Source organism: Protomyctophum bolini, assembly GCF_963924005.1.
Source record: "Protomyctophum bolini genome assembly, chromosome: 17".
NCBI classification, from domain to species: Eukaryota; Metazoa; Chordata; class Actinopteri; order Myctophiformes; family Myctophidae; genus Protomyctophum; species Protomyctophum bolini.
In genome coordinates this window covers 36,812,188-36,832,585 of record NC_137878.1, presented here as the reverse complement: position 1 = coordinate 36,832,585, position 20,398 = coordinate 36,812,188, and the positions used below count along the sequence as shown (strand labels likewise).

Here is a 20,398-nt window from a genome sequence, read left to right as displayed (position 1 = left end):
CGTGAAATATGCTGTTTAGGAACGGTTCGACATGCAGTCTCCCATTAAGATCCACACGTGCACAACAACAACATCCAGCTAAACATGTTTACTGCTGTGTGAAACGGTTATTGAATGTGTTTGTACAGTACGTGCATTTCACCCCGCTGAAGACATTGTTTATAATGCAGGGTGTGTGTGTGTGTATACTGTAAGCTTGGAAGTGGAAACATGCAAAGCAGAAGTTGTAGTTATCTGTAGTAGGCCAGGCAGGGAGGACAGCTGAGTCACACAGCATGAGAAACATGTCTAAGAATGTAAGCAGAGGAACACTTAAGTCACTGTTGGTCCAACTCCACACAGTGTCAGGCTCCAAACTATACTTTGTTCCCCAGAACAGTCCGTGGTTCTACAAAATGAGGAACAGTTTAATTTCACTATTATTTTCACCGGATAGAAGTTAGCCCAATGAGAGAGAACGTAAAAGCATAACTGAAACAAACACGAGTAACCAGGTGTTCACAGGAGATAGAAAGTGTTTGTTTTTTTATATATATATAAAAAGGCGACTCACATGGAATGGCCTTTATGTAATTAAAAGGCAACTGCGTTTAAATAAAGGCCATTCCTCTTTTTTTTACCTTTGAGTGCCCACATCGTTCTTTTTCTATGTATAAGAATAACTATTCAGATCGTGGGTTTAAACTCGCTCCAGTGAATTCTGGACGAAAATATTGTTTTTCTTTGTCAACACAAGAGCATAGGTCAGTATTTCCATTCCCCTGGAAATACTCCATACTACTAGTAAAACCCACCTAAAGAAGAATGGGGCTCCTACTGTCCAAGTGCTCTATCCCAGCCATATATGAGGGGAAATTGCCTGTACTGTAGTCTTACAAGCTGAGTGTACTGTAGTCTTACATGCTCCGAGGTCGGGTGCCACGCAGCCAGTCAGCAACAAGCTGGCCACGGCGCAAGTCATTAGCGTTTGGTTTATCAGCCATCTGACTGCGTGCGGTATAAGGTTTGCTCTCGGCAGTCAACAGACAAGCTCAGCGCTTTCGCACTGACTGGCAATTAAAAAAAGGACAAGGGATCAAATAGCGGTGCTGCTGTACATCTGCTTCTAATGTCTCGTAAAAAAATATATATATCCGCAAGAAGCAACAACACAAAGCCAAGCCATACAGAGGCGTGTTGAGTTGAGCAACAGTGTGGTGGTGGTGTTGATGAACAGCGAGAAGTCAAGAGTGTGTGCGTGCGCGTGTGTGCGTGTGTGTGTGTAGTAGAAAAAACAAACAGATATGAGATATATGACATATGTTTCCAATTAGGAAAAAAGATTCAGGTCGGGGTTAAGCGATTAAACATTAAGACGTTCGGTTTAGTGTTAGTGCACCGAAATACCCCAAAAATGCTGACCTACAAGCTCACCACGCGTTGTTGATGTCCTCACATCACATCGTGCGTGCGTGTGCGTGCGTGCGTGCACCATGCTGGGAGTGCTGTCCAGTCAGCACATCATCAGACATGCAGCCTGTGCTGTGCTGTGCTGTGCAAAGATCTGATGTGTATAGCATTGGTTTAGGGGTCCGGGGGACTTGAGGGAGTTCCAGGGGGTCCCTATAGCTAAATTAGAGATAGTTAGAAACCAAATGGACCCTTATGGGTCTTTAACTCAGAGAGTGTACAAATTAGTACAGAGTTAAATGAACAATGATTTTACATAAATTGGGGTCGCAGGAACAGAAATGCCATTAAATCGAGGTCCGTATAGCCTAATAATGCATGTCAAACTGGGGGTCCTTGAAATGAACACTTCCAATGAGGACAGAACATCGCCATTTTTATCAAAACCATGGAGAGCGACGTAGATTCAGAGAAAATAGACAGTTTTAGTCGGTCCGTAAATAAGGAAGTTTACGTCTGAAAGGACCTTTACACCTATGGTTGTCAAAGTTTTTCATGTCAGGGACGCCCAAATCAATATAAAAGGGACACAGACATAATTAACAACTGGGTGGGGCATGCATGTCCGACTTGCATCGTTCCCAAGTAGGCCAGTGCCCGTTGGGCACCGCTCATAGTTGTTACAATGAAGCATAAATGAAGCATTAGGAGGGAATCGCAGAGAAAAATCCCATGAACTTTCAAGTGCAGTCAGATCAGATGAAGTGTCTCTCTTGCCGCCACGGCCAGTGAGAGTTCACCTCGACAATCATCGGAGTGAAGTTTCAAGTGTTGGGAAACACATCAAGGAACACTTGATATACTTCAGCATGCATATCACTACAAACTCTTCCCTGAAATGAAATGGCACCCAGGCCTTTTTACCGTAACAGGAATGCAGATATGAAAGGGAACACGTCCGGCAGCCCCGGCCAAACATCACACATTCTGTGCATAATGCATGGGAGGGAACAATGGACCTCGGCGTGGGGCATGCCGTCGTAGGAAGAACAGAGGAAAGCTCCCCGGGTCGACGTGAGGTTCTGATGACACAAGAAAAGGTTGGAGATAAGTTTGGGGCTGCTGGGTCACGACCTAACCCCCCCGCCACCCCCCCACCCCCCGGCCCCTCTCTCTCCATCTGAGCTTTGTTTGATGTTATACGGTCGTTACGCAGGAACCAAAGGAAAGCAGTCGGCCATTAATGCACAAAGGAGCGAGCAGCACGCCCTGTAGGTCCCAACGAAAACATGCAGGCGAAGAACAAGGGGAGTTAAGGTATTCTCCTCTCCAACTGAGAGGACGGAGGGAGGGAGATCCTTGCGTGTCCACGGATTAAATCTAAATAAGATCGCATGACCTAGACCTAGACCTACTGTATGTCCTAATGGTGTGATTTGTGAAACGAACAATTAAACAACACAATACAAATTAATATGTTTTAGTAATATTATTGTTCAATAGTTTGACTGCTTAAAAATATCACGTCGCAGACACCTTGACAGCTTTAGATGATCCGTTTTAGTGGGTAAAAAAAAAGAAAAACTACATATAAAAAAATACCAAAATAGCAGACGTACAAGTTCGCAACGTGCCGCAAAGTAGTCCACTTGCCAGAATGTGAACCCGGTCATGTTGAGTACACCAACATTTTATGTTATAAATGTTTAGTATGGGCAGTGATGTGATGATGAGTCCCAGGATGCAGGGATGGTCTTCTAAATGAGTCCCAGGGACATTTGATGAGTGCCATTTTTACAAATTGCAAATTGGTTATAATGTGGTAATCTATTAATGTAGAAAACAGAAGAAGAAATTATTATTATAACTAAATCTAGCAAATAATTTACTAGAATAAAAAATAGTACAGTAGTGCATCCCGTGGATGCAGAGGTTGTTGTTTTATTGCGTCCCTAAACTATAAACTGCATGTTGGGAAGCAAAATGCACCCTTTTTTAATCTCTGGTATGGGTCCTCAGCATGTAGAAACTGCCGGATGCTAACTTGCATATGTTGAGCAATTTTCATAATTGTCATAATTTCAACATGTCCGGGTTCACAATGGGGCTCTATATATGGGCTGGCAAGTAGACTAAAGTGACGCGCTGTGAGATTGCGTATCTGCTATTAATGAGAACCACTGTTCTAATTCACCGGTTCTAAATCCTACGAGTTTTCTGAAAAAACCTCCGTTGCTATAATAAAACAGCTAAAAATCTGCTTTCCCGGGTTCACTGTGTTAAGCCGTTGCATGCTGTGCATGTGGTGCAGAAACATTGTGTTTATGGTTTGTTACAACAGTCCAGTGAAGTCTCACACTTCCTATACTGTAGGTGCAGGCCGTTATAGTTTCCACACATTGACCACTTCCCCAAAGCAGACTCACAATGGAAACTGTCCTCTTCTGCTTCTGTTATAACGGCTGACTTATTCAAACTCGACCTGAACACAGAGGTGACGACCTGACCACCTCAGTTATAGCAGCAATTAATGGCCATTTGCACACACACAAAAACAATACCGACACTGCATGGTTATAAGGCTAAACCTGTGCAACTTTGGAGTGCAAATATCCAAAAGAGTAAAACACTTTCTCATAACGCATGCACAAAATAGCCCCATTGCACTCATCCCTGTAATGCCAAAGCTCCACCTACTGTGTCGTGTTGCGTTCGGGGCGGCATTATGAAATAAAATCACACCCGTGTGAACTGAGTGGTGCAACTCCCCTCTCTATCTCCCCCCCCTCTCCCTCTCCCTCTCCCCCTCTCCCTATCTCTCTCTCAGGCAACAGTGCAGCACTATCTCTCTCTCTCTCTCTCCGTTTCTGGCACAACAGCACCCCTACTGGTACTCATAGTCATACTGGTGCTCATAGTCACAGGTAGCCTGGTTAATAAACCAGACCGAATCAGCCGTTGGCAAAACAAAATTGCCTGCCGGCGGATTACGGTCTGGAGAGGCTCAATTGTACGCCCATTTCCTACACCAGAGAAATGTGGCGGCCAATCGGGACACGGTATGCAATATGGGCGGGCTTTGGTACAGTGACTTTCAATGCTTGAGACCTTTGACTGACAGTAGCTCTGACCAATTGTGTCAAAGAGAAAATGTTTCAACCCGCCGCCCTGGAAATGAAATCCAAGCTGAGCCTCCCCAGACTAATATCCCGCGGTCCGTGCGATATTAGTCTGGTTTATTAACCAGGCTAAGTCACAGGTACATAGGTGAACACGGACATTGCTGTTCCTTGGAGTGGTTGCACCACTCAATAACTAACCGTGGCGAATGCAAGGCAGCGCAGTGGAGCACCGTTCATTGATTAAAAAGGCATAACACTCATGCATGCAAGCATTCGTCAAAAAAGGCAGTCAATATCTGCAGTGTCACAAAAACTCCATAGAACCTTCTGATCGTTGTGCTGCATGTAGGCCTATACTGTACATCAAAACAGGATACACTGTACAATAGTCTTAACCAATCGGAGCACATGCAGGTCTGTGCCAGACCAGGATAGAGAGAGAGACAGCCAGGTTCCTGGAACCAGACACATCACAGCCACAAGGCCCAGAAAGACAGAGGAAGGCCTCAGGATGCTCCTGTGCATTATGAAAAATTAAGTGTTACATACTTATTTGCGAGTGCTGACGACTTAATTTGTTATTTTTTGTGCAATTTGCATCAGCATTCAGCACCCCCATCATACTCTGAATGCCTGTGAGTTGAGCGTGCCAATTCCCTTGTTTAGTTCCTGCTAAAACCAGATTTAACAGAGCAGAAGGGGGAAACGATTTACGTGGCCTATACCTTTGTACTTGACACGGACACACTCACACACACACACACACACACCCCCCCAATATGTCGGAGAGACAGGTAAAACAATAGGTACTAGGCTGGGACGACACAGATACAATATTAACAATGCCAAAAAGACAACCACAAGATTTGTGCAACATTTCATGGCTCACGGCATTGAAGCTCTAAAATGCGCTGGACTTCAACACAATCCCAACTGGACAGTAGGACAAAGACGTTTTAATGAAAAACAGTGGATTAAGAACCTCAACACGGATTTTCCTGGAGGCTTAAACATGCCTAAAATCAGATCTTGAACACTACAAAACTTAAACTCAGGATTAAACTGGAGAAATCTAAAAGTGATTGGATCAGACTTCCTTCGGATACATGGCGAATGCATTTATTCCTTGCATTGTGCACTGAAGTTTTTTAATTCCCCCCCCCCCCCCCCCTTTCTGGTCATTCCCCGTTTTCCATCTGCTTCTGTTTGCACATGCCCAAAGACTTTTAGGCTTCTTGTTGCCTACAATATACAGTATGGCAAAAATCTGCCTCAGTCCTCAGTTAAAATGTAGGCATTTAGCAGAAGCTCTTAATCCAGAGAGACTTACAGTAAGCGAGAACAACACATGGCAAAACATCAAATACATAGAAATAGTAATCAAGGATCATAAATAAGATAAGAACCTAACATATGTCAAACAGTAGAATATATGTACAATGAATATGTCTTAATTTTAGCCTTTGTATACGCCGGCAACGTCGTCAAGGCTAGGGCAAGTATATGCTATGGCAACTTTGCTGCGGGCTAATGTGGAGTCTGAAGAGGTGAGTTTTCAGACTATGGCGGACGATTGGGAGCGAGTCTGCGGTTCTGATTGCAATGGGAAGTGCATGCTACACTATAGTCCCCCCAGATTGTATTGGTTTATTTATTAGTTTAATTTGCATTTTTTGAACTGTCTTTGTTGTTCCGTTTGTGTTTGTTGTTCTACGAGTGCGTGGACCACAATGGAAACAAGCTTGTTTTCTGTGTTCATCCACGTTGGCGTTTTTTTATTGCTGCATTTTAGTGCCAATAAAATGTTCTATTCTATTCTCTTCTCTGATATTGCAGCATCCATTGTGATATCACCCCCCCCACGTGAGACATAAAAATAACCCTGGGGTTTCTTACAGGGGTGTATTGTGGCGGGATTGGGGAAAACGGTGGATTTGTTCTCCCCCACACTGGCCTGGCTCATCCACTGTGGTGAGACGTCCCGCCAGGTCCACCCATCATGTGGTCTCCATCACTCCCCACTTATGCGAAGGGAAGTGACTCATCCAATCATCACCCAGACATCATGGTGGCTTGCTGTGTCTTGCAACGTTCATTTTACTGTAGCAAAACATAGTCTTTTGTGTGTACCTTTTTTTTACGCAATGAACAAAATGTGCCGATGCGAGCGGGAAATGGACATGTGTTGTTAGCCGTCAGGTCAAAAGTTGAATTTGCATCAGCACAATGACAGTTATGTTGACATTATGTGGTTTTTAGCATTCTCATTTTGAAGAATGAAATTAGTGGCAGTAGACAGTCTGCCCTGAAACTGGGAGGTTGGGGGACGGGGGTTCAATTCCCTGACTGAGTCGTACCAAATAGAGAACACTACTTGTAACTGAATTGTCATGTCCAGGGGGTGTATATGTATACATAACTGAATTGTCATGTCCAGGGGGTGTACATGTACATAACTGAATTGTCATGTCCAGGGGGTGTACTTGTACAGCTGGCTCAAACAGGAGAGAGGCTCCTGATCTCTGGACCACATGGCTTGGGAACAGTTGTTTCCCAAGGCTACTTCTACTACTCCTACTTACTCGACTGTGTTAATGGCGTGGGGTATTTAGACATATTTAATGCATTTAAAGCAATTGAGGAAAAACTGTAATAGTAAAAACTGAGGGCCCTGCATGGCCAACAACACACACAGATGCCAGGGTGAACTCACACTCAATTTAAAAAAGGTCCAAACTACTGCCAGCAGGGACTAATACGGCCCCCATAGGGGTCTGCCGTTCAGTCTTAAAGATAATGTCTCATGAATGGTTTGTAAATGAGGTAGTTCAAAATGTGTGTGCCAGGTCATATTTTTGAAATGTTATAAAATGTGAGAGAAGCCCAGTAGCCCAATTAACGCTTTGCTGCTGACAAAACAGGTTGTGTCTCCACGCGGTAAACATGATGGTTTAAGCATTCACATCATGGCACACTAACGGCTTTTCTTTCTACCATTTGGTCTCAAAATCACATCATCGGTTTCACTAATGTTCTTGTCCAACACGTTACGGACCACTGAATTGTCACGAGAACTAGGTCTGTCTGTCAACAGGTCGTTCAGAAACAAACACAAACAGAAAGAGCCGTTTTAAAAACAGACAATGTGGTTAACAGCGTTGGCCACATTTGTTCTTCTCTGAGGTAGAGAGAAGCTGTCCTTTTGTTTAAGGCGGAACTTCTGTATTCTTTCTCTGAAGATTCAAGGTGATCTTTATAATCACATCTTTGTACATACTGTACTGCGAGAGTAAAGATCGTTGTCTAACAATCACTAATAATAATAATGTAGACATCAACCAATAAAATATATATATTTATATACTGATTCAGTTAAGACTGCATTGTCATTTATCATACGATCTCACAGATTAAAAACAGCCTTTTGTAACAGCTCGTTTCATGTGTTCCCATGCAGAGCTGGGCAATTTGGTATGTATTACAATCACCCCGTTTATATGTGGCATGAGCTAAATGTAGCATTTTTACGCAGCAACCAAATTGCTCACAGATTCCGCCTACACTTTATGTCTAACAATAAACTTAAGTTAATCAGAGAGAGAGAGAGAGAGAGAGAGAGAGAGAGAGAGAGAGAGAGAGAGAGAGAGAGAGCGTCAAAACACAAAAATAAATGTTTACCGCACAAAAACAGTCGTTATTTCAATCATTTAGCGGCCGTTACTTGAGGCGAGGGACTTGCTAAATTGCTTTGAAGTGAGGATAATTACCCCAGACTGAATGTTAGTGATCTTTTATTGGCCAACATTGGCCATTTTGTGGTATGGATATCCTTTTCAAATGGGCAAAACCATAACCACTTAAATCCTATATACCTTATTGCCCGGAGTCCCCCAGGGCTAGTCTGTACTAGACGGTCTAGAGACCCCCTTCCTTTTTCTATCTACCATATATCTTTTATCTTCTATAAGCTTGTGAGATCAGCTATTTTCCATGATTCTGTTTGACCCCAGAATAAGGACACTATAGTGTGTTCAAGACACAAGTGCTTGAATATTTAAAATAAACAATAAATATATATTTTTTAATCTGTTTAACAAACCATTCAGTAGTGTACTGCTCTAGGTTATATTTAAATGTTACTGTACTTACAGTTTTTAACTATGGTAAGAAACTGCTGTACTAAAAGTGGCAACATAATCATTCAATCCAATGACATGAAATAGTACACAAACTGTAACTAACGTTCACAATGCAAGGAGCTTACTTAAGTTGTGCATTTGTGCAAAACATTTTTCTACGGTCAAATTAGATTTAAATGATCATGAAAGTCTCATTTTGACTTCTTCTAGCCATTTGCAGTTTGGCCTCGTCATAAGGTTGTGCGTACATCCATTGAGTACATATACAATAGATCTCAGCGTACATTTGTAGGCATCATTCACTGCCATTTATGTTGAAACCTTGTGGAAATTAACTCTAAAAGACTTCAAAGTTACTATAGGCATTTGTAATTCACCCTTTTGAAAGTCACTATGCCATTTATTTGATCTAAAAGCACCAGTTACTAACTAATACAAGCTATACTAGCTCACACTTTGGGTGTGAATGATGTCTAATTGGGTGGACACTTCAAAACTGTTACTTTTCACGATTCAACGGCATAAAAATAAAATAGACAAGCTCAAAACGAGCTGCATTTAACTTAACGGGGGACAAAAAGAAAAACGTAAAAATAATGGAGATAAGAGGTTTCTGCCTGACAGTGACAGCAATGGATAGAGATAGAGTCGTCAGCCAGTACAGGTTCCTGGAACCAGACACATCAGAGCCACAAGGCCCAGAAAGGCAGAGGAAGGCCTCGGGCTGCTCCTGTGCATTATGAAGTGTTAAATACTTATTTGCGAGTGCTGACGACTTAATCTGTTATTTTTGTGCAATTTGCATCAGCGTTCAGCACCCCATCATACTCTGAATGCCATGTGAGTTGAGCGTGCCAAATCCCTTGTTTAGTTCTTGCTAAAACCAGATTCATCAGATCAGAAGGGGGAACCGTGGCCTATACCTTTGTACTGAATGAGAGAGATTTTTCTCCAGGAAAGACCGTTGGTGAAGCAGGCTGTTTTTCCAAGGACGCCAATGAGTAAAACATGATTACTGAGTACTGTACAACGTGATCACATGTTAAAAAAAGCAATGCGATTTTAAATAAAGTGCGATATAATAAACATTAAATCACCAAAATGCAGATAAATAAGGGCTACGCAAGGCAGGTATGGTCCTTATGTAATGTACAGTAAGTATACTACCCTAAATATCTCAATGGAGACCAATCCATTCCAGTTTCAGAGAGTCCTGGAGTTTGTTCTATTTGCCATAAAACATTAGTGCATTAGGGCCATGATTTGGCATATCGGGTCATATCGTATGGGTGAAATGTCTACAGATATGTATCTGTATTACGAGTTATAAGTAATTACAGTATGAGTTACGATGTAAGTCAGTCGGGACTCCCTCGTCTCTTGTCTGGAAGTTCATTGAAATACAGCCCATTTTGTCTGTGCCAAACTGTGATGCCAATGGTGCTGGTAGCAGTAGTGTAGTGTGTCTGCGTCAAGCCAAACCACTCTTTAAAAAAAACATATAAGTCTTGAATAAAATCACTGTACCTTTACATAATCATAATCGGTAAAATGATTTGCACAATCCACACAGAAACGGGCCTGTTTTCATGAATTTCATTGGTTGCATATCGCTTATGGGTGATCTCTAAAATCGGTTATCGTATCGGTCACACAAATTCATATCGGTCGGGCCCTATAAAAGATGAAAGCAGTCTTTCCTTGTTCACTGTTCATTCATGGAGTGATAAGTCTAATGTGCGTCTATAGCCTAGGCTTTGTACTAAATGAGAGCAGGGCAGAGAGCAACTATGGACCAGCAAAGGAGAGATGTAGCGATAAAGTACTGAATGAGAGCAGCGCAGAGAGCAAAGGACCAGCAAAGGAGAGATGTATATAGAGAGAGAGAGAGAAATGGTGTAGGACAATAAGATGGTACTCACTCATATGAAGGCAATGAGCAGCAGGTGCTGTCGACACTGGTTGGCTCCTGGTTGGCCCGCAAATGGCACAAAAATAACAAATTAAGTCGTCAGCACTCGCAAATAAGTACAGTATGTAACACTTTTCATAATGCACAGGAGCAGCCTGAGGCCTTCCTCTGATGTGTCTGGTTCCAGGAACCTGGCTGACAACTCTATCTCTATCCATTGCTGTCAGACAGAAACCTCTTATCTCCATTATTTTTACGTTTTTCTTTTCGTCACCCGCGCCTTAAATGCAGCTCATGTTGAGCTTGTCGATCTGATATTTTTTGCTGATGCTGTTGAATCGTGAAAAGTAACAGTTTTGGAGATATGAGGTGTCCACCCAAATTATACATCACACCAAAAGTGTGAGCTAGTATAGCTTGTATTAGTTAGTAACTGGTGCTTTTAGATCAAATAAATGCCATACCGACTTTCAAAAGGGCGAATTACAAATGCCTATAGTAACTTTGAAGTCTTTTAGAGTTAATTTCCACAAGGTTTCAACATAAATGGCAGTGAATGATGCCTACAAATGTACGCTGAGATCTATTGTATGCACTGGTTGTACACAAAACTGTATGACGAGGCCAAACTGCGAAGATCTAGAGAGAGAAATGGTGTAGGAAAATAAGATAGTACTCACTCATATGAAGGCAATGATGTGCTGTTGACACTGGTTGGCTCCTACTGTGTATGCGCACAGACCTGCCAATGACAACAACAAGGAACAGAATTATACACATGACTGAATATTTGAAAGAATATTGAGCCAGGCCCATTGATAATAAAAAAAGCACATGTAAAATACACATACATTGTCACACAATTATCAAAAAGAATAAAAACGCAAGAAAGCTATTGCTATCCTTTCATCTGTGCAAGTGTTGCTTGATGTGATTTCTGTATGTGTGTGTATACTGTATATTGAATCCATGCACCCACATGTGCGAGTAAGGTCTGACATACTGTATAATATTATGCGGGGCATGATGGCCATTAAGTAACCTGGCTAATAAGCCAGACTAATATCGCACAATTATTTTTTTTCCCCAACGGCTGATTCGGTCTGGCTTATTAGCCAGGCTAGCCATTAAGAGCATTGAGAGCAATCAGCAAGACCTTAACCGCTTAAATCCTACAGTATAATATACTTTTTCGATCAGGGTCCCCCAGGGGTCTGTACTTGGCCCCCTCCCCTTTGTCCCTCTACACCAGTGGAATTCAACCAGTGGTCCTTGAGGGAATTGCAGGTGGTCCCCAGCGGTTGTGGTTGTTGGAGACATTACATCTAGCAGTGTTCACACCTTCCAGAAGAGGATGAAGAAACACCTTCTCAGTATGTGTGACTGTTATCCCACAAAGCTCAAGGACTGTCATTCATCCAACAGTCAGTTTACACATACGCCTGACTGAGTACTGAGTAGCTGCAGATCATAGATAGGCTCTTTGAATGTATTTTTCTCATAGCCTGTTGGTAACCAAATGCATCCTCATTAGATCTAATTGTTATTTTGATCAACGTTTGCCTGTTGTCTCTCCTATGGTACACCATCAATACAGCATGGAATCTTATCCAACTACATCAAAATTAAAAATATTATTTAGTTTTGGGTCTGGGAGTCAAAATGTCATCAAATAGTGGTCTGTGACTTAAATGCTGAATCAATAAATAATGGAAATCGATATGAAAAAGGTTGAAAAGCACTGCTCTACACCAAAGCAGTCGTCGTCACTGCATTGGCATTTGAGACCATCTGCAGGTGAGACAATGAGCACTTGGTCGTTGCCAACGGCCCAGACGTCATGTAATGAAGGCAGCAATTACTTTTTCCACATCGTAACCGATAATTATGTTCTTAACTGATAATAAAACCTTTTAAACATTTGAACTACTTAAGCCCCTTTTTGATATGTGCGAAAATAGCCAATCTATGAGCTCACAACGTCAGCTTGTAAATCTGCTGTTTTGGCCTGGTTTTATCCTTTTTTGGAAGATGATAAGTTAACTAGGATCACAGCTAAACCAATAACCTATAGCAGTGGTTTTCAAACAGTGGTGTAGGGACAACCAGCGGTCCTTGAAGGGGTTCCAGGTGGTCTCCAGCTAAATGATGGAGAGTTGGTAAACAAATGGACCCTTGTTAAATCACTCTTGAGAGTGTAACATGAAACCAAATGGACCCTTACGGGCCAAAACATTTTTCATTTTATGCTCACAAGAGTTACATTATTTTAAGCATCTGCATCTGCTACTTAATTTACAGGACGTGCATCTGCTACTTAATTTACAGGACGTCTAGATAATTAGAGAATGTAGAATTAAAGTAATGTAGAAGAACTGTTATTTTGATCAACGTTTGCCCGTTATCTCTCCTATGATTCCACATCAATACAGCATGGAATTGTGGACAGAATCTTATCCAACGACAACAAAATATTGAAAGTTTTGGGTTAAATCTCATCAAATGTGACCAAATTTGACTGAGGGACTGCCATTGGATTTCTTTGAATTTTCGTTTTTTTCATGTCTTATGAAAGCAGGGAATCATAGCTTCAAATTGACATATTTGTTGTTCAGTTTGACCCACCAGTTTGGCTTATAGAGTAATGTCTTGCAGAAAACAGCGAGTTGAGAAAACAGGCTGGAAAGGTTCACTTCTGTGGTCTCTAACATTACACCTAGCTACATGTTTAAGCATTTATTTCATATTTACATGTCGCTTTCAGCTCTGACACTTATTTCAGACATGCTCTAGTATGTGAAGAGTCTGCCTGTGCTATTAACTCATTTTGGAAAACAAAAACAAAAAAAAGTTTTTAAAGTTTTTCTCCTCTGGTGAAAAGCTGGAATGTGCGCGATGGCAGTCAGTGAGAGCCGCATTTGAGCCGTGGCTAAAATGCAGAATAAATGATGGACCTTGATATGGAAAGGGTTGAAAACCACTGACCTATATAGCATCAGACTAAACAACCTTCTTTCTTCTGTTGGCTAAATCCTGTCTGGGTTGCCACAGCGGATCATCCGCTTACATCTGGTTCTGTTTTAGGGGGGCTTTGCGTCTTAGACTAAACAGTGAGTATACCATCGTCAAAATAATAATCTGTACATTGAAACTATAGCGGATACCACCTGGTAAACAATGAACCCAGCCTCCGTCTAAATGACATGCCATCTAAATGACATTTTAATAACCTTGTGGTCAAGAAAACACAGACCAGGGTAACTTCTGCATGGTCGTCATAACTAGAGCAACTGTGTTCTCTCCTCCGCGTCATCAGTGCCCATACCCGAGGTGGGGTTGGCAAAACGGCCTTTCTGTGTGGAGTTTGCATGTTATCCCTGTGTCCCCCTAGGGTAGGTACCCTCACAGATGGAGAGGAAAGGAACCGGTTAGAATAATGTGTTCCTTCGACGTGCTACGTCCACCCGGGGAAACTGGCTTGGACTCCTCATGCATAGGAAGGAAGCATTAGGTCAGTCCGTTGCTCTCCCCAGGTTGTCTCCCCATGGGAGTGTTGTAGCGCCCAGGATTTCATGATTAGATAATTGACACTGGGTGAAAAAAAATGTGTTGCAAAATCATGGGATAAAAAAATAAAAAAGTAGATCAACTGCTAGAGGCTAAAGTGGAGTCTGACGTCTTCAGATTACGGCCACATTATCTTCAGTATATTCACAATGTCTCTCTACCATAGTTCCACTACACCCCTCCACCAGCGCTGTCCTCCTGACCCTCTGGGTCACCGTTTACCAAACCGTTTCATTTCAAGGACCCCCGGTTTGGTATGCATTCATTAAGGCCAGAGACCACCATAAATCCAGAGTTCTTCCTACTACAAAAGGCTAAATCAACATGAACTTGACATTATGTATTCAAACTCAATGCCGTACTATACTGGGTTTTGTGACGTTATAATAATGGCAGGATCATCATGTTTGCACTAAAAGAGTGACATTGAGAGCTTTTTCACTGTCTATGACGAGGTCATTGACTTAGTCAGACTCAAAATATATCGACTACGAAACCTTTACCAAAGTGTCTAATCCAAACTTTAAGAGGGAAACCATTTTCTCTCTGCCCATCTGTGGTGCACCGTAGCCCTGCTGACCCTGTCTTTGGTTCACCCTAAAGCTCAAACTTTGTCAGTTTGAGCCCAAACTCAGAATGTACAAATGGACGCGTATGGGACTATTTGGAACCTCCTCAGCCTCATGGTACCCCGAGGGTCACTGGGCCACACAGTGAGAGCGATATGTGAAGAGGAAGTCGAGTTCCGGCATGGAGTCAAATCTCCAAAACACACCAACGGCAGAGCTTTCTTCTTCGTGTTCTTGGAGAAAGCTCTGCTTTCCATGAACGGCAACCACAAGGCAGGGCAAGCATGCAGCTGTTGGCCAGATGGTATACTCTTATAAATAACACCAGTAGGGACGTGTACTGTAGGACGCATACGTTGTAATTTGTAATGCATGGTTGAACCTATATGGAAGCATAATAGCTGCCATGATTCAAATGAAATGGCAAATACGGAAAAGGTCAATTGAAATGAGAGAAAAGCTTTTTTAATCTTCGGGTGATTATTAACAAGTACTTTTTTTTTAGACAAAGATAAATGTAAAATGCAATAGCATTTACATTTAATCGACAGATCATGCTCATTCTATTTCATTTGAATTATGGCTATATGCTTCCATAAACCTAAACAAGTCTATATGTATACATTGTACATTTGTACATTGTACACTTTATACCACCGTTTCCCAAACACTGGGTCGGGACCCATTTGTGGGTCACGGACACATTTCTCTTATCTTCTTTTAAATACAGTAACAAATGACAACAAAAAAAAAACCCCAGTTTGAATCGATTTACGATATATACAGACCCTGCGAAGGTCCATTTGGACCGGTACTTAGTATCGACCGATACACAGGTTGTGGGTATATCGTAATGGTTATTGGGAAGGTGTTCCAAGGTTTCTGCCTGCCTGCTGGCGGCTGGATATCTCCTGGCGGTGAATGGACGACGGACGTGCTCTCATTGCATTCCCTTCCCATCTCCTGCTGGACCTCGTTGCGTCTACTCTAAAGCATGACAGCTGTGAGCAAATTGGTGACAGCAGGAACGCGTCTAGGTAATTCAGACCGCTCCGATTCTTCTCCTCCGCACGGTTCATAAATGCTTAATTTATGAACGTGTAATGGTGTCACGCACCCGAACGCGTGGCAGTGTGATGCGTTGTGAGCTTGTAGATCGGCTGTTTTGGGCACTCGACACAGCCTACCGTAAATCCTCTAATAGTAACCTCTATTAATTACCGGGGATGGCTTTGAATAAAGCATCTAAAAACTGTCCTCCTAATATTAGACTGAGTTTTTTTTTTAATACAGTAAAATACTTTCACTTAAGTAAACCATTTGAGTACTTGTTTCACCACAATAACAATCTTACTTCCAGGTGTATGAAGGGCCATGGTATAATCTGTGTCATTGAATATTATTTTCTTTATTATATCAAGAAGACCAAAATCAATGGGTGCGTATCTATCGGGAATCTCATTTGATTTAAGTTCACGTTCCTGCGGCATGTGTGTGTGTGTGTGCGCCAGAGATGCCCACGAGTATCGGAGCTCGAGTCCGAGTCGTGTCTGGAGTCTTTGAGGGGAGAGTCCGAGTTGAGTCTAGAGTCCCATTGGTGGCGACTCGAGTAAGAGTCTTTAACTCGAGTCGCCATCTCTGGTGTGTCTTTGCCAGCTAATTATATGCAGAAAACCTGGCCTTTATTTTTGATACACACCTATGCTATGTCACGTGCTAACCCACACACACACACACACACACACACACACACACACACACACACACACACACACGTGCTGACCTGATGGAGGGTGCGAGTGTTGTAATTGAAGCAGGGCGGCAGGTGTGTGTAGATGTGTAGACATTAATAGTATGCAGCAGGGAGACAAACTCTGCTTCTCAAAACATCTGTTAGCAACCACCACCTGGAGAGAGAGAGAGAGAGAGAGAGAGAGAGAGAGAGAGAGAGATTTGTTGTAGACCTTTTTTGGAATACCATTGGGAAAATGCTGTATTTTTCCGAGGACGCCTTGAGTACAACATGATGTGGTTAAGTGTTGCCTTAAACGACTCTAGAGATCAGTTTGTCCAGTTTCAGAGAGTCCTGGACTCTCTGCCAGATGCAGTAGCATGACGCGTTTCATTCATTCTAAAGGGATCGCAATCCCCACGACCTTTTTGTTATCATTTTGATGTCACTGGAAGACGGGTTTCTGAAGTGCCCACAGCCTTCCTGAGACACAGACAGAGTAGGATTTTTTAGTGAGGACCGCTTGAAGATAGGTTGATAAGTGGTGATGTGGAAAGAAAGAAAAAAAGAAAGAGTCGGAAAATCACCAGTTTTTGAGGGGCACCAGCCCCTCAAAAATGGCAAATCTACACATATAGTGTAGATTTTCGTCTTACACAAACACTAAATTCCCATCGACAATGAATGGAGAATGTACTGCACATCACATATAGACGAGCAAATCAGCTGATAAGAGCGCCCCTCACTTCACACAGGTGTGATTTTTATGCCCATTACCGATCACAGCGTGTGATATGTGTTCTATGGCGTTAAATTTAAGACTATAAAACGTGAACAGATCAATTAAACAGGTCCTTTTCATTTAGAAATAGAGGAATGGAAGCGCTGCAGGGATCCGTTAGTGGCTCTTAGATGGGTGCTCTTTGGTGATACAGGTAAAACCATATAGACAAATCCTTTTCATTCTTTGTTTAATGTTAACCGTTAACTAGGTCAACGCGCCCCGACGGTCTGAGAGCAGACGAATACAAACAGACCGTTGTTGTTGCACACGTTTTGGACAAATATCACAGGGATAAGCTGTGAGCACAGAAAAAAAATCACACCCGTGTGAACTGAGTGGTGCAACTCCCCTCTCCCTCCTCTCCTCCTCCTCATCTCTCTCTCTCATTAGCAGTCAACAGAGCAGCACTATCTCTCTCTCTCCGTTTCTGGCACAGCGCCCCTACTAATACTAATAGGCATACAGTATACTCGTGCTCATGGCCACATAGGTAGACACGGACATTGCTGGTTGTAGGAGTGGTTGCACCACTCAAAAACACCGCTTGTTACAGTACAGAGTCAAAAGGTTGACAGTCTGACCATGACAGTTTGCATGTTCTCCCCGTGCCCCCTAGGGTAGGTATACCGTCACAGAAAATACATGCAGTAAATACTGGTCTCTATACAACAGTACACTGCAATTATAAGTTATATATATATTGGCAATTTAAAATGAATGCATTTAAATAAATAGTTTATAATGAGTATATTTATTTACTTTGGTACTGTAATTATATTGTGAATTTGTAATTGGTACTTTTGTAACTTTCTAAATGGCGGCATTGTGACTCTGCATTGTGTGTGTGTGTGTGTGTGTGTGTGTGTGTGTGTGTGTGTGTGCAGAATGAATAAAAAACACTTTGAAAAGTCACTCGGAGATGAAACAATTGTATGGTCTTGTCTCTGCACCTCTCCTGACTCACATTAATCATTACACAGAGAGGTCGTTAACCTCACCTTCCTCACTGACCAACACACACACACACACACACACACACACACACACACACACACACACACACACACACACACACACACACTTGTCCATCGAGTCCGATGAGGTCCTTGTGACACACAACACAAGACAAATACCGATTCACCTTCAGATGAAACACGACTTCCAGTGCGAGAGGACAGACTGTCTTTCCACAGCTACCGGTATAGAGGAGTGAATACTGACCAGACCCAGTCTCTGTCAGCTGAATTGGACTTTAACAACAACCACTGATAGGGAATAATCATATTCTCTGTCTGTTCATATACAATCCCCCTTACTTTTCATTTTAACATGTTACATTGTTACATTGTGAGAGGCCTGCACAGGCTTGCGCAGCTGTGTGCACTCCTCCGGTTTTCACTCCCATGCTTTCTCCAAGGTCTCGCTATATCTTGTCATAACACTGCTTATATCTTGCCACAGTCATCAAATGGGCCAGTCAACGTAACTGGTTGAATCCAGTTGCTGCCCAGTATCTCAGAACTTGCCATGTCAGGCCACACCCCCTTTGCTGATTTCATGTCTTTATATATGCAATGAATTAAGTCCACCATTCACAGTGAAAGTCAACTTCAGGGAACATTCTAGAGGAGAAGAGAGAGAGAGTTACCACCACTGACTGACTGACTGACTCCCTATTGAGCAGAGTGCTCGTAGCTTCACTCAGAGACTAAATGGCTTCTACGTCGTCTCTTCCAGAAGAGGATTATTCCTGCCCTGTCTGTCATTTGATCTTTGAAAATCCACTTATCCTGTCATGTGGCCACAGCTTCTGTAATGACTGTCTGCAGGAGGAATGGGAGGATGAGGACATAGAGTCATGTCCACTTTGCAAGGAAATACATTCAGCAGGTCATCCACCACCCCCTAACCTGGCTCTGAAGAACGTGTGCGAGGCCTTCAAAGTCCAACAGGAGAGACAGAGACAGAGAGCTTCAAAACGTAAGAGAACTTCATCAGGGTCTGAGGATGATCAGCATCGCTGCAATCTACATGCTGCTGAGGAACTCAAACTGTTCTGCCTGGAATGCCAACAGCCAGTGTGTGCTATGTGTGGAGATACTGAAAAACACCAGCACCACAGTTTTAGACCCATCAACGAAGCTGCTCTGGATTACATGGTGGACGTCCAGGAATCACTGGAGACTTTAGAGGAGAAACTGGAGGTCTTTAAGGAAGTTAAAAGTAAAAGTGACCAAACGGCAAAACACATGAAGGTCCAGTATCAGAACACACAGAGGGAAATTAAGCACCAGTATAATACGCTTTATCAGTATCTACGAAGGAAACAGGAAGCCAGCCTCGCTGCACTGAAGGAGGAAGAGGAGCAGAAGAATCAGACGATGAAGGAGAAGATCGAGGGTCTGAACAGAGACATATTAACCCTTTCAAACATCATCAAAGCCATAGAGGAGGAGCTGAGAGCTGGACACGTCTTATTCCTGCAGAACTACAAGACCACAATGAAAAGAGTCCAGTACACACTGCAGGACCCGCAGCCGGTCTCAGGACCACTGATGGACGTGAACAAACACCTGGGCAACCTGGCCTTCAGAGTCTGGGAGGAGATGAAGGACATTGTCTCCTACACTCCTGTCACCCTGGACCCCAACACTGCCCATCGAGAATACACCCTGTCTGAATAGCTGGGCAGTGGGAGTCGGGGAGAGAGACAGCGGCCGCTTCCCGCCAACCCAAAGAGGTTTGAGCACTGTCCGGGTGTCCTGGGTTCTGAGGGCTTTAACTCAGGGACTCACAGCTGGTCTGTGGAGGTTGGACATGTAGTCAGTGAACGCTGGACGCTGGGTGTGCACCAGAGGAATGCATACGGAGGAGCTCAGCGCTGGAGTATAACGCTAGAGGGAGGCAACTACAGAGCTCGATCCACTGGACCGGACATCGTTCTCTCACTGAAGCAGACCTCAGAGGATCAGAGTCCAGCTGGACCGGAACGAAGGAAAGCTGTCCTTCTGTGACACCGTCACTGACACACACATGCACACCTTCACACATCATACGTGCACACCTTCACACATCATACGTGCACACCTTCACACATCATACGTGCACACCTTCACACATCATACGTGCACACCTTCACACATCATACGTGCACACCTTCACACATCATACGTGCACACCTTCA

The 20,398-nt window shown here is 42.9% G+C and overlaps 1 protein-coding gene across 1 annotated transcript; it reads left to right on the top strand.

Annotated features, from left to right (window-relative positions):
- Positions 1–18,926: 18,926 nt before the first annotated feature.
- On the top strand, positions 18,927–19,898 carry LOC308331752 (E3 ubiquitin-protein ligase TRIM35-like; the record flags this gene model as incomplete). The annotated part of the gene is made up of 1 exon (XM_080787242.1): positions 18,927–19,898. One exon carries the CDS (start codon positions 18,927–18,929, stop codon positions 19,896–19,898), a length of 972 nt encoding a protein of 323 aa, XP_080643368.1.
- Between the last annotated feature and the right edge of the window lie 500 nt (positions 19,899–20,398).